The sequence below is a fragment of the Nematolebias whitei genome, chromosome 22, assembly GCF_014905685.2.
Source record: "Nematolebias whitei isolate Nwh7 chromosome 22, NemWhi1, whole genome shotgun sequence".
Lineage (NCBI taxonomy): Eukaryota > Metazoa > Chordata > Actinopteri > Cyprinodontiformes > Rivulidae > Nematolebias > Nematolebias whitei.
In genome coordinates this window covers 2,450,226-2,464,338 of record NC_056519.1, presented here as the reverse complement: position 1 = coordinate 2,464,338, position 14,113 = coordinate 2,450,226, and the positions used below count along the sequence as shown (strand labels likewise).

Here is a 14,113-nt window from a genome sequence, read left to right as displayed (position 1 = left end):
GTTATATTTGTTATAACGGTTGTTATATTTGTTATAACGGTTGTTATCTTTATTATAACGGTTGTTATCTTTATTATAACGGTTGTTATATTTGTTATAACGGTTGTTATCTTTATTATAACGGTTGTTATCTTTATTATAACGCTTGTTATATTTGTTATAACGGTTGTTATCTTTGTTATAACGGTTATCTTTATTATAACGCTTGTTATCTTTGTTATAACTGTTGTTATCTTTATTATAACGCTTGTTATCTTTGTTATAACGGTTGTTATATTTATTATAACGGTTGTTATATTTATTATATCTCTTGTTATCTTTATTATAACTGTTGTTATCTTTATTATAACGGTTGTTATATTTGTTATAACGGTTATGTTTGTTATAACGGTTGTTATATTTATTATATCTCTTGTTATCTTTATTATAACTCTTGTTATCTTTATTATAACTGTTGTTAGTGCAGAAAACTTTGGACTGCAGCCATCTGGAGTGTGCACGTGCCACTTCACAAATGGAGCATGTCACAGCTCCGTGGGGGGTTCCTCAGAAGATCTCCGACCTGGAGGATTCAGAGAGATCGAGTGTGTTGTCTGTAAATGAACGAACGTTTCACGTCGTGTAAACGAGGCCTCAGACTGGCTGCCCTGTCTGTCAGTCAAGAGACAAAGTTCATAGTTGATGATCAGCTGACTCTGTTTGTTTAATGCCGTCTACATAATTCGTTCAACCTTTATTTACACAGATACCTTTGAGATGGACGTATTGGGCCCCCTGGTCTAGAATAAAAAACAAAAATAGATAAACCTCCACAGCTCCAGTTTTCTTTGTTTATTTTTGAACCACTGGTTACTTGTAAATCTTATTTTTTTATTTTAGTCTTTCTTGCTTGTTTTTGCCATTTTAGTTTTTTTTTTGTTTGTTTTGTGACTGAGTCTCACTTTTCCTGTTAGTTTTTGTTTATTGTTGCATCATTTGTTTATTTGTTTTTGTTTATTGTAGAGGTCGGTTGATTTGTTTTTTCTCCTCGCAGCTAATGGCTGATATAAAATATGTTTTTGTGTTTATCAATAATTGCCAAACTTAAATGAACATTTATTTACCACCCTTTGTAAAAGTTGCATTTAAAAGTAACAGAAGAGCTGCTGCTGCATTTTCCTTCGTGCTTTTACAGATTTCTGGTTTAATAAAAGCTCCACATTTTCTGAAGAATCAGTCGATTTTTAAATAATTTGGACAAGAAGTCTTTCAGATGATAAATTGATCAGCCAGTAAACAGGTTTTTCAGCTTTTTTAATTTTTATTTGAACGCATCATCAAAAACAATTTAAGAATTTTAATGTGTTTTAGTTTAAAACATTTTTTTTAGACGGTTGTAGGTTTTTAATTTAGTCCCAAACTGTGTTTTTATTTAAATTTTATATTTTTAAACTTTAAGTGGAGAATTTGCTGAAACGAGGTTTTGTTTCATGAAACCAGAATCTTTGCTGTTACTTCAGGAACTGGTTTCTGCTTGAGCTCGTGGGTTTCTGTCGGACTCTAACGGGTCGTCGTGTTCTTCCTCCCGGCAGGTGGTGAAGGCCTTCGACCACAAGACTCAGACCCACCTGGCTCTGAAGATGGTCCGCAACGAGAAGCGCTTCCACCGGCAGGCGGCGGAGGAGATCCGCATCCTGGAGCACCTGAGGAAACAGGACAAGGACTCGAGCATGAACGTGATCCACATGTTGGAGCACTTCACCTTCCGGAGCCACATCTGCATGACCTTCGAGCTGCTCAGCATGAACCTCTACGAGCTCATCAAGAAGAACAAGTTCCAGGGCTTCAGCCTCCCGCTGGTCAGGAAGTTCGCCCACTCCATCCTGCAGTGTCTGGACGCTCTGCACAAGAACCACATCATCCACTGCGACCTGAAGCCCGAGAACATTTTACTCAAGCAGCAGGGCCGCAGCGGCATCAAGGTAGGTCGTCTGAAGCTCGCCACGAGAAGCACGTTCGTCTCCGTTAACGACCAACAAGCCGTCCTCTCTGTCCTCCTGCAGGTCATAGACTTTGGGTCCAGCTGCTACGAACACCAGAGGGTTTACACCTACATCCAGTCCAGGTTCTACCGAGCGCCAGAAGTGATTCTAGGTAAGAAACGGTGGCCGGGTTAGCAAGAACGCTGATCTCTGTCATTTCTGCTCATTTCCTGACGGTGCACTAAATAATGTGAGGCGAAAATGAGGTTTTACTAACTTCAGGCATGCCAGTGAACGCACCATGAAATATAATCATCAAAACCTTGTTATCGTCTTGGGTTTAGTGTTTTAAATCAAATTAAACTGCATTTGGAATTATTTAAATTTTTATATTAAACAATAGTTTCTGACCAAATAGCTGTTCAAAAATAAAATATACAAACAAATGATTATAAAAAAAATTCCTAAATAATTTCAGATGAAAGATCCCGTATTTTCCGGATTGTACGTCGCTCCGGAGTAAAGGTCGCATCAGTCAAAAAATACATAATGAAGAGGACAACACAATATGCAAGTTGCTTTGGAGTAAAAGTCGCATTTATTTAGACGTGTATTTCACAAAGTGCAAGAATAGACATTTAATCTGAAATAATAACACACAGAACCAGGGGCCCTGATGGACATTTCCCGGTGGCCTGGCCCGCTCAGTGGTCGCTGAGGGACTGGACTAAAGGCTCAGTTCAGGTCGTGCTTTATTACCGTATTTTCCGCCGTACACGTTGCCCTGCCCTATAAGTCTCATCAGTCCAAATGTGTCTAATAAAGTGGAAAAATCCATAAATACGCCGCTTCTATTATGCGTCACAGCTGGTGCGTTGCGTTTGTTACCTGTCACCGCTGACAACCGGAAATGTGGGCCTGTGTTGTGCTAAAGATCGGTTGGCTGCCAAATGGCGGCTGTAGGAGCATACACGGGAGGACTTTAACAAGAATTTGACAAGATTAACACTTAAAAACAATTATTTGTTTGCTGGAAATTATAGCAAAGGTGCGTCTCAGTTGAACTTTTCTTTAATAAACGCACTTTGACGGTCAAATCAGCTGCACTTTCAAAAGTATTCGCTGCCTCGGTGCTCCGGGAGCGCGCAGAGGGAGGAAATCAGGAAGGAGGAACGCTGCGCATTTCTTCGAAATTTAACAAGATAAACACCTAAAACAGTTGTTGGCTCGAAATTATAGTAAAGTTGTCTCAGTTGAACTTTTCCTTAATAAATGCACTTCAGTGGTCACATTAGCTGCATTTCGCCGGGTGTCGATTTGACTGTTGCTCCAGGCGAGCTGGACAAAAGTGGCAGGCTTTGGCATTAATAGCCACTTTTACCTATTACATAACACAACGGCATGCCATACTACTAGAGTGCCATCTAGCGGCTGCAAATGGTAATGTTTACTCTGGTTCAAGTCAGTATGAATGAACATTTAACGCGTCAGTCAAAAATTGAGTTGTGAATACGGGAAAAACATAAATAAGTCACTTTATACTATACGTCGCAGGACTGGCCGAACTATGATATAAAGATCCAAAAAAGTTAAATCTGGTCCTCTGGACATTCAAAAAAAACCAAAAAACAAAGCAAATCAACAAAAAAATGTAGAAACGTTTCGTCTCTCATCCGAGAGACTTCCTCAGTCTGAGGTGCTGTATTCAGCTCAGTCTCTTAAATAGCACCTTCTCAGAGTGGATCAACCAGTTTTGCTGCTGACAACCAGAACCAGCTGATCACATGCTCAAGAAGGACCATCAGCCTAACAATGGATCATTTTTTTTGAATGTCCAGAGGACCAGATTGAACTTTTTTGGATTTTTCTACCTGGATTATTGAGCATGCATCAGGATATGATATAAAGAGCAACTTATAGTCCAGAAAATATGGTATTTAAAACTTAAACTACTGTAATTTCCAGACTATAAGCCACTACTTTCTTCACACTTTCACACGCTTTGAAGCCCACAGCTTATACAATGCTGCAGCAAATTTATGTATTTTATTCATTTAACAGGCTAACGAGCTTCCTGCCGCCAAAACATTTAGCCTCATTACATCCGGGCGCTCGCATAGCTGCCTGTCTCTTGTGGGGTGGGATAAGACTACCTGTATAAATCAAACTTTGTTTCCCACCTCCCTGCGGGAGTTTACCCCCTCGCTGGGGCACAACAAAGTATTTGCAGCCACTCAACATAAGTGTGAATCATGAATCGAATCAAATTGCAAATTTGCCTCAAGTGACGTTGAGAGCGACAACGAAAGAGACTGAGGACGTGTGTGATGAAGTTTTTCTGAGGCTGTGTTCAGTTCTGACTCTGAAGAAGATGACTTCAGTGGTTTTAGTGCACAGGAATAAGACCAAGATAGTGATCAGTGACTTTTCCTGGTAGGCTACTGCATTTTTAATTTTTATTTTTTTTTAACCAGCTGTGTTACCGGCACTGTTCAGAAAAAAAAAAAATTACTGTACATATTTTTGTATGTTACCGATACCTATTTAATTAAAAGTTTAAATAATATATTTCTCTTTTAAATATCTCATGTTACAACGTGGACACCTGCGGCTTATAGACAAGAACGGCCTATATATGTACAAAATGTATTTATTTCTACTTGGTGGGTGTGGCTTATATTCAGGTGCATTCAATAGTCCAAAAATTACGGTAATCAAAATTTTAAATTAATCAAAATGTTCTGCTCAATTAGAACTAATAAAACCCATGGAAACTAAATGACGTATAAATTTTAGATCTCTAATTTCAGTAGGAATCCCAACAGTTTTATTCCCTGAGGGTTAAAAAAAGCTTTAAAAGCCACAAAATATTTATTGTACACATTTTTTGTTTTTGAGTTTAAAAGTGTTTCCAGTTGTCTGAAGTAGTGAAACAAGGTTTCTATTCGATGCCTGCCTGAGTTGAGGCTTACGTCTTAAAGGTTTTCCCGTGTCCTCCAGGGTCCAGGTACGGGATGCCCATCGACATGTGGTCCCTGGGCTGCATCCTGGCGGAGCTGCTGACCGGGTACCCGCTGTTGCCGGGCGAAGATGAAGCCGACCAGCTGGCCTGCATCATCGAACTTCTGGGCATGCCCAGTCAGAAGCTCCTGGATGCCTCCAAGCGGGCAAAGAACTTTGTGTCGTCCAAAGGGTATCCTCGTTACTGCACCGTCACCACCCTGCCCGACGGCACGACTGTGCTGAATGGGGGGCGCTCACGGCGCGGGAAGACTCGCGGACCCCCGAGCAGCAAAGACTGGAGCGCAGCGTTGAAGGGTTGCGACGACGCGCTTTTCCTGGACTTCCTCAAACATTGTCTCGAGTGGGACCCGGTACTCAGGATGACGCCCAGCCAGGCGCTGCGCCACCCGTGGCTGAGGAGGCGATTACCCAAACCGCCAACGGCAACGACCACGGGGGAGAAAACTCCATTGTTCAAACGGGGCACCTCCACCACCGACGGTGCCATCACCTCCATCTCTAAACTTGCCACGACCTCCTCCACCACCTCCTCCTCTTCCAAAACCAGGACTAACTTGGCAGCAATCACAGATGCCAACGGGAACATCCAGACTAGGACGGTTCTGCCAAAACTGGTCAGTTGAGGGTGAACGCACCCCCACCTTCTGCAGCGGAGACAAAAACTGCTCATGAGCGATAGCCAGACCTAAATAAAACTGGTGGGTCCAGTTTGGATGAGGGTTTGGTTGTTTATTGCACTGCTGGGGTGCATTCAAGACAAATGGAAACTTGGCGTTGGAGTATTTAAACATGCAAAGTGGCCGGGCTCAAACACATAACGTGTTTAGAGGGGCCTCAAGTTTTTAGACCCGTCTTTTTTTTTAAAAAAAGGATTGTTTTTATAATTTTAGCCAAGACAGGAAGTGAGAGCGTGTGAAGTGACTGTGGTGCGTTTCAGACAATCGGAACACGTCGCGCTGATCTGTAGCTTCAAACTCACCAACATGTGAAAAACATGGTGCTAATGGAGGGAACAAGGCTTTTCAAAACAATTCACTTGAGTTCATCAGTTTAACACCAAAAATGTTCAGAGACTTCAGTTCTCACAAAGATTTATTTGCAGAAAATCTTTAGTGATTCATCCTTTTAACGCTAAAGCTATGAGAATGATTAGCTTGCTGGTTTTTCTTTTGTTTGACTAAAAAACAAATGTGATGAATTTTAGTTCAGGGACATTTAACTAAATAACTTGCAATCGAAGATCCTAAAACTTTGATTTGAACATCTACCTGCTGGGTGGCCAGCTTCTGTTTCATATTGACTAGCTAGCTGGTAGTACCATGCTATCCTAAGTTAGCATAGTGCCTGTCAGTGTTGTAAATTTTCACTACATTTGGCCCCATGTTGGGCGCCAAATGTAGTGAAACTGGCCAACTGTTAGCTGGCACAGATTAAACAGCTAAGTGTTTAGCTGTCCTAATGCTACCTTTTTACAGTTTACCTGGCTAGCAGTTAACCTAGTGGACTTCATGGTGTCAGCTAGCAGTAGCTAGCTCACAGTTTGCCTTCTTTTGTCAGTCTTGAGGCTAACTTTAGCCTTTTATTAGCCATAGCGTGTCAGCTCTCCACTGCCGAGCCTTATTGTGTCAGAATGACAACTTTTTTACAGTTTAGTGTTTTAACGTGTTTGTTCTCGTGGTTAGCAGGTAGGCTAAACAGGAGCTGCCTGTGAAGGACGTTTGCGTTCATCAGAACCAGTTTTTCCTCCTTCGTTTCAAACCAAATATGAATTTTAAAGGAGGAAAGTGGCCGACGAAGGAGACGTTTACAGGCAAGTTATAAATAATGTTCAAATCAAAGGGCTCAATTATGTTAAACACTTTGTTTGTGGTCTGACAGGGGAACAGAAACCAAGTTTTGAAGGAGCACATGGGAAAGTCAATTTTATTTTTATAGATCACCAAAACAATTCCAGACATAAAGTTATAACCAAACCTTTTTGCTTTGATTGTTTTAAACAAGGCCTTCAGTTTGTCTCACATATTTAAAATTGTTTTATACAGTTTTACAAAACGAGGGAAACTTTAGTAAAACCAGAGACACCAGTTCCTTTATTTACCAGGTTTTTAACTTGTAAGATTAACTTTTTAAATGTCTTTATTCTTCCCAAATACAAAACAGAACAGCTCTTTAAAAATAAAATATGTGCGCTGAAAACAAAAACATAATGTAAATAAAGTTATTGAAAATTCATTGTAAGATAAATTAATCTACATTAAAAGAGTTTTGATAATGAGCAGTTTTAAACCCTGTTTAAATGTAATAAATGTTTTGTAATCATGATCCTGCAGAAAGAGGACAGAGAAAACTAAAATATGGCTTCAAAAAAATCACAAACCTTACAAAACTCTGAAAATAAATTACTGATGGGGAACAATAAAGTTACGGTATTGAAATTAAATTTAAAGTATCCGTCTCACTTCATTGTGTCTAAAGTTACCATTGTGGAGTCAAATCACAAATTTAAGTCATAAGGAAATAAAATCAAATATGAAAGCTCAGTAATATATCATATTTGTAGAAAAATAAAAAATGTGAAATGAAAAAAGGACTAAGGGAAACTTATTGGCTTACCAGGCTTTGTCTACACTACTCTAAATTAATATATTTTTAATCCTCTCGCCCACAAGCAATTTTATCCACATAAAAGCAGAAAAACAGACATTTTCTTCAACACTTCTAAAGTTTCTAAAACTGCCGTCATCTACACAAAACACAAAATGACCCAAAAGGCTGCAGTAACTACCTGGCCTGTAGGCGGCGCTGTGACTGAAAAGCACCTGAAACTGGAAACGAAGCATGAAGCGTAAAGTTGGTATGAAATCTTACGTCAAACCCTCGTCAGCTGATTAAAGTCGTTTTTTAATTTTATTTTATTGTTTTTAAGGTTTTTCTGTCGTTGGGCATCTCAAAGCCTGGAATCTGCCTTTATCGTTGTCCTTTTCTCAGATTCTGGACCGTATATAACAACTTTTATCTTGAGGGGTTTAAAAACGAAGAAACTGGACTCTTTCTGTAGCTCAAGATATTTCACTTCTCATCCAAGGAGCTTTTTCATTTCTAAAGAAAAGTGTTTTTGTTCCAAGCTTTAAGTTGCTCCGTTAACACGAACAACTTTAAGACCTTAAATCACTCCTTCCTGCTAGTGACCAAAACATCTGTTGGTGAGCCGAGCAAACACAGACCCTAATGACCATCAGCAGAGAGGGGAGTGAGATTCATCTCATGTGATTTCTGCTCGTTAACAGAGCAGCTTCAAACCCCACTCTTTCCTTTTGAATTAAAAAAGCTTGTCGGATGAGATTGGGGGGGGAGACAGCTGCTGATAGCAGCTCAGTTCACAATGTTTGTATTAAAAAAAAAAAACGGCCACCAGATTTAATACGTTCACCAACATCTCAACTTGTTCTTTTTTTCGGCTGTTCCCTTCTTCAGCGAACTAACTTGCACAAAGGCTTGGTGATTGTTTTTAAGCTGGTTGTCCTTCCTGACACAACCACAGACCACCGAGCTACCACAGCCTCTGTGTGGAGCAGAGAGCTGCATCTAGGGTGCCTGGGGGAGCAGATGGTGGAGGTTAAGGGCCTTGCTCAAGGGCCCAGAGCGGGGCAAATGAGGGTGGAGGCAGGTGTGGGTGTTTCTGCTGTCCCACCCATATTTTAATATTGTCGTTCCGGGAGTTTGAACCGGCGACCTTCCGATCACAGGAACTTCTCTAATCTCTGCACTCCCACTCCCCCCAGCATCACAAACAACACAACGATTAATGTGAAGACATTTTTCGAAACCATGACCTGACTGTATTTTTGGCATGTCGCGTTCTGCCGTACAAGCTGAAACCACCATGAAGTCATTTTGACCTTTTTCTTTTTTTTTCTTGATTTTGTTGCCGTAAAACTTTTGAGCACGAGGTGAAAAACTTATCTGAGAGGAAACTGAACATGTTCAAAGATAAAAACTATATCTTAGGAGGAATCTCATGAATCTTCTTTCTTTGTATTTAAAGATGTCATTAACGTGGACCATATCGCCACCTAGTGGCGCGGTTTAGGTATTTCAACATTTTTGTTAAAAACAGTGTTTCTGTTTATTTACAAATAAATGTTCCAATAAAACAAATATCTGGAGTAGTGTAGACAAAGCCTTAACAAATATCTGTTTATGTAATGAGCCTAAAAAAATATCTGCGCCAAAATACGTAAAGTCCTCAGTTTTTAAAATGATCGTTTTCTAATGCGTTTAGTTATTTACCAGTTTCAAAAGAAGACTTTTCTTTATTTCTAGGCACCAGTAACAAACCGACAGTTTAATGAATTCAGCTTCATCTGATTTGAGTTTTGTCTAAGTGTAAACACCAAACAAACGATGAAACTCCACCTAAAACTTATCAGGATATGAAGGATTGACTTTTCCTGCGCGTGGATTGATCCGTCTATTGACGGCTCAGTCAAAAGGCTTCTAATGATCACACTTCACGGATGACGTGCATGATTCAGTGTTGCTAAATGATGTTTTTAATGTGACTGAATGGGAGGTGTGTGAGGAGATGTTATTTATTTGCCATGTTTTACTATTTAAAAGTCTGATCTGTGTATTTACTACAATGTGCAGTTTGTACTGTATACTTGAATGGGTGTGTGAGTGTTTTTGTAGAGGAACGTGTGTGTGCAATATCAAAAACATTCTTAAAGCTTGTTCCCTCACGCACACGTATATATGGAAGTACATAAAAAAAAGTACCTAAATGCACCACGAAACAGTCGATGAAGGTGATGATGACGAGGAGGAGGTTCTGTTGTAGCACACAGGAAGTGGACGACACTGACGCACAGGAGGAACTGGAAGTGTAGATGATTCTACATGCTCCGCCCAAATCAGGGGAATCTCCGCCCCTTTTGTGGGAAAAGAGGTGGAGAAACAGGAAGTGGGGAGGGGATCCTCTGGTTGTTGTTGTTGTTGTTTTTTAGATCCGATCGGTTGATGTATGGGGTTTTTCTTTTATTTTTTAATTGTTTTTTGTGAGACGGAGTGCTGAGAGTCAAAACTTTGTGCCTTCTGTATCTTAATGCCATGCCACGCCCACCCAACACACACACGTTAGCGGTAACCATTCGTCAGTTGCTAACAGCGTAGCGACATGATTGGTTCCTGGTTTGTTTCAGAAAATCCCAGAGAGGCCGTTTCAACATGTTTTACTTTGAATTTAGTGAAAACCCAACAAACTATTTGCTACAACTCCTAATTGGATCAAGGAACAGCAGTGGAGAGAACCAGTGAACTAAAACATGGACGCTAAACCAAACTCAAGTACTTGTGATTCTAAAATAATCAACTGTTTCCACTTATGTTACAGTAGCTTAGCATGTAGCTAAATGCTAACTGCTTGTAGCTGTGAATTTAGCAGTTTAAAAAAATATCTGAACTGTTGCTTGTTGGTTTTCACTTATTTTGCTAACACAGTGCCAGCCCATCACACAGGAAGTATTTGTACATTTTAAACGGGGCAGTTTGTGCGTTAAACTGATCCTTGGACTTCTGGAAAGTTTAGCAGACAAGGCTAACATGGCAACCACAGATTGTAGCTTTAAACTGATCAGCTCAGACATTTTGTGTGCGTGCGCATGTGTGTGTGTTGAGGTAATGGAGGGTTGTGCAACATGGCCGCACAATGTACAGACACATATCAGCCAACTGTCGCCATCTGTCGCCTCGTGACTGAAAGGCGACTGCTGACAACGAGGCTAAGCTAACACTAGCCGTTTGCTGCACTGACATTTGTTTTCCCCACAGTGAAGCTAACACTAGCCTACTGCTAACTGAACGCTAGTAGCGAATAGCGGGGTTTTGCCTACTACCTGCAGCTACGATGAGCTCTTCCCAGAGGCGCTCACATGTGCTGTTGGTATTAATGTGGTTTTAAGATGCTACATGTTTTTTTATGTTTGTACCTCAGAATGCGTTATTCTTGTTGTTACGGCTAACACCCAGGGCATTTGGTTTAATCTGCCAAAGTGCATTCCTTTACAAAGGTAGCTAGGCGCTAACCGCTAGCAGACATGCAGTCAGATAATGACAAAAAGCAAAAAGGAATCGAGGAAAAGAGGATTTTATAAACGTAAAGACTGGTTTAACTGTCTTCTTAGTAGCACTCAAAAAAAAAAAACATTTGCTAATGTGTGAAACAGCTACAGCCTGTTAGCCAACTAGCTTGTTAGCCATTTGGCTTCTCTCGGGGGTCTTTACAGCCAGATGTTAGGCCACGTCGTGTTTTCGAGATGTTCGCCAGCTGGCGTCATTTTTTTTTTTTTATTTGTAAATGTGTAAAGTGTTTGAATATTAAACTTTGAGGGTGTGAGTGCTGAACGCGCGGCCAGTTTTACAACGTACTGTTACTACTGTACAGAACACAGAAGCTGACACTTTTCTAGTGAGCCTTTGTTAAATTTTATTGTGGTGGAAAAATATTAATAAAAAGTTTTATGGATCATTATGTGCTGTTTTTTTTTGTTTGTAATAAAGATACTCTGAAAAGCTTTGAAGCATGAAGAGTTTAACATCATCCTGTTAGCTAAACATGTTGGCTAAGCTAACTGTTGAAAATGGTTCCAGTTTTATCAAACGTGGCTCTGATTATTGTTTTTACAGAAAGAATACGGACGAGCGAACATCTGCTTTGACCGGCTGGTTGAGAGGACAGGAAGTAGAAACAGACCCTGATGACAGGTCCAGGTGAACGTTCTATAGGAGGAAAAACAAAAAACATTTTAAAGATAGAAATAATTACAAATACAAACAGGAAGAGCAAGTAAAGATAGCAGAGAGAGGAAATGTGGTCAATTTGTCCACAAGCAGTCGAAGTCTATAGCATCAAAACTAAGGGATGGGTCAGGAAACCAAGCCGACCCTAACTATAGGATTTATCAAAAAGGAAAGTCTTAATCCCAGTCTTAAAACTGGATAATGTGTCAGCCTCACGGACAGAAACTGGAAGTTGGTTCCACAAGAGAGGAGCCTGAGAACTGGAAGACCTTTCTCCCATTCTGCTTTTGTAAACTCTAGGAACCACAAGTAAACCTGCAGTCTGAAAGCAAAGTGCTCTGTTAGTAAAATATGGAACAATAAGATCTAGGTTGTTGGGAGCTTTGTAGGATAGAAGTAAGATTTTGAATTAAATTCTGGACTTGACGGGGAGCTACTGGAGAGAAGCTAAAACTGGAGAGAGCTATCTGCTAAGCTAATGTAGCCTTTTCAGCTTGAGTTACAAGAAATATATATATATATATATATATATATATATATATATATATATATATAAAAAAAAAGATTATTTCAAATAGAATTCAAATGAGAAATTAGCATTTTTTTTAAATGATTAATTTAAAGCTTCTAGTTTGAGGCTTATAAAAGCGCTTTTATTTTGTGAAGTTGTTTTGAACTTATTATACCACATATTTTATTAAGACCTCATAAATAATGTTATTTTTGTTGAACATTAATATAAATCAATCTCACCTATTTTTTTGTCTGAGTCAGTAGCTCTGTTCCATGTTTAGGAAATATTTTGATCATAGTGGATCTATTTGAGGTTGGATGTTTTTACTCAGCTATCCTAGATTAAAAACTTTTTTTTAAATAACTTCATCTTCAAAACGTATTTTATTGTAAATTCAGCGTTACAAGATTATGAGGATGCTGGAGGAGCTACATGTGGTTGCCATGACAACACAGTCTCCCAGGTGCTAATAGATTCAGTGTTGTCAGGAGGGTGGGAGGATGTGACATCATGGCGGCAGGAAGCGGTGAGGCAGGTGATGGTGAACGCTGCACACAGACTGTTGATGATCATGTGTACATTAACACAACAGGCGGTCTTGGGAGCGACACGCAGGAAGTACCGGCGCCGCTTTAAAAATAAAACTTGAACACATCATTTATGATGTGACTCACCCGCTTCTGGCCACATTTTACTAAAACTGAAGTGTCTGTGGTTCTGACGCACAAGGCCTCATCCTTTTGACTGAGGTTTATGGAAATGTGTTGCTCCGGTCCCCTCAGGTGAACACAGATCATTCACTGCTTCATCAACTTCTAAGCGAGATTCCTCCCAGCAGCTCACCTGTGTCTCATCAATCATCAGCTCACCTGTCTCATCAGATCTCGTGTTTTATCAGTCATCAACTCACTTGTGTCTCATCAGCTCACCTGTGACTCATCAAAACTATGAAACTAACATTTTATTACTTTGTGTAAACTTTGTAGAAAAATGAGTCTAGGTGTAGTTTTTTTTTTTCAATTGACCTTTTATGTTATTTTATCTTCTTTGTAGTTGTGTATTTGATGATAAATTATTAAAAGGGGAATTGTCCTTTTTGTTTACTGAACAAAACTGGGTTTAAAACACAAATTAAATGTAAAACAATAAATAAATAAATAATCTGGCTTTCAGGAAGTTGAACGTCAAACCAGATCTTCATCTTTAAATTCCCCGATTTACCTGCAGAGATTTTTATTTTATTTAATTTTATTCATTTTGTTGTTAAATTAAATCTGTCATTGACCGAGCACACATTTCATCGTCCTTCCTCTCTGTTTCATTGTTTCTGCCGGTCATTGACAAGTTAATTAGATCACCATGGTAACGAGGAGCAGCTGTCTGATTGGAGCCTGTGAGGAGATTAACAGCTGCTAATTATAGACAAACAGCTGCTGCCTGGCTCAAAGGCAGACGGATTCTACCTACAATGCACCAGCTGTTCTCTGAGACGCAAGAAGGAAAAACTAAATCCAGAAGTCATCAGGTTGGTGTTTTGAAATTTAATATTAGTTTTGTAATTACAGTATTTTAAAAAGACAATGCAAAATTTAAAGATTTTATCAGTGACTTCACTGTTGCTAGGTGGGTGCTGTGATTTTTGATTTTGTTTTTTACTTTTACACTTTTAAAATAGTTTAATTTACAATAAATAAATAAAAAACCCATAAAACACAAAGATTCAAAAACATTGTTCTCTGAACTCTGCTGCCTCTGGTTCCATCTTCATGCTACTTTTAGCATTTAGCTAGTGTTCCACTACTTTTAGCATTTAGCT

General features: G+C 39.5%; 1 protein-coding gene across 1 annotated transcript in view; it reads left to right on the top strand.

Moving 5' to 3' along the window:
- The window catches only part of dyrk2 (dual-specificity tyrosine-(Y)-phosphorylation regulated kinase 2), an 18,263-nt gene extending 12,344 nt beyond the window's left edge, over positions 1-5,919 (top strand). Inside the window, exons 5-7 of the mRNA XM_037696021.1 lie at positions 1,572-1,961; positions 2,043-2,133; positions 4,962-5,919. Coding sequence (XP_037551949.1) covers positions 1,572-1,961; positions 2,043-2,133; positions 4,962-5,608 — 1,128 coding nt within the window. The 3' untranslated portion in view covers positions 5,609-5,919. The remainder of the gene's footprint in view (positions 1-1,571; positions 1,962-2,042; positions 2,134-4,961) is intronic.
- Positions 5,920-14,113: the final 8,194 nt, after the last annotated feature.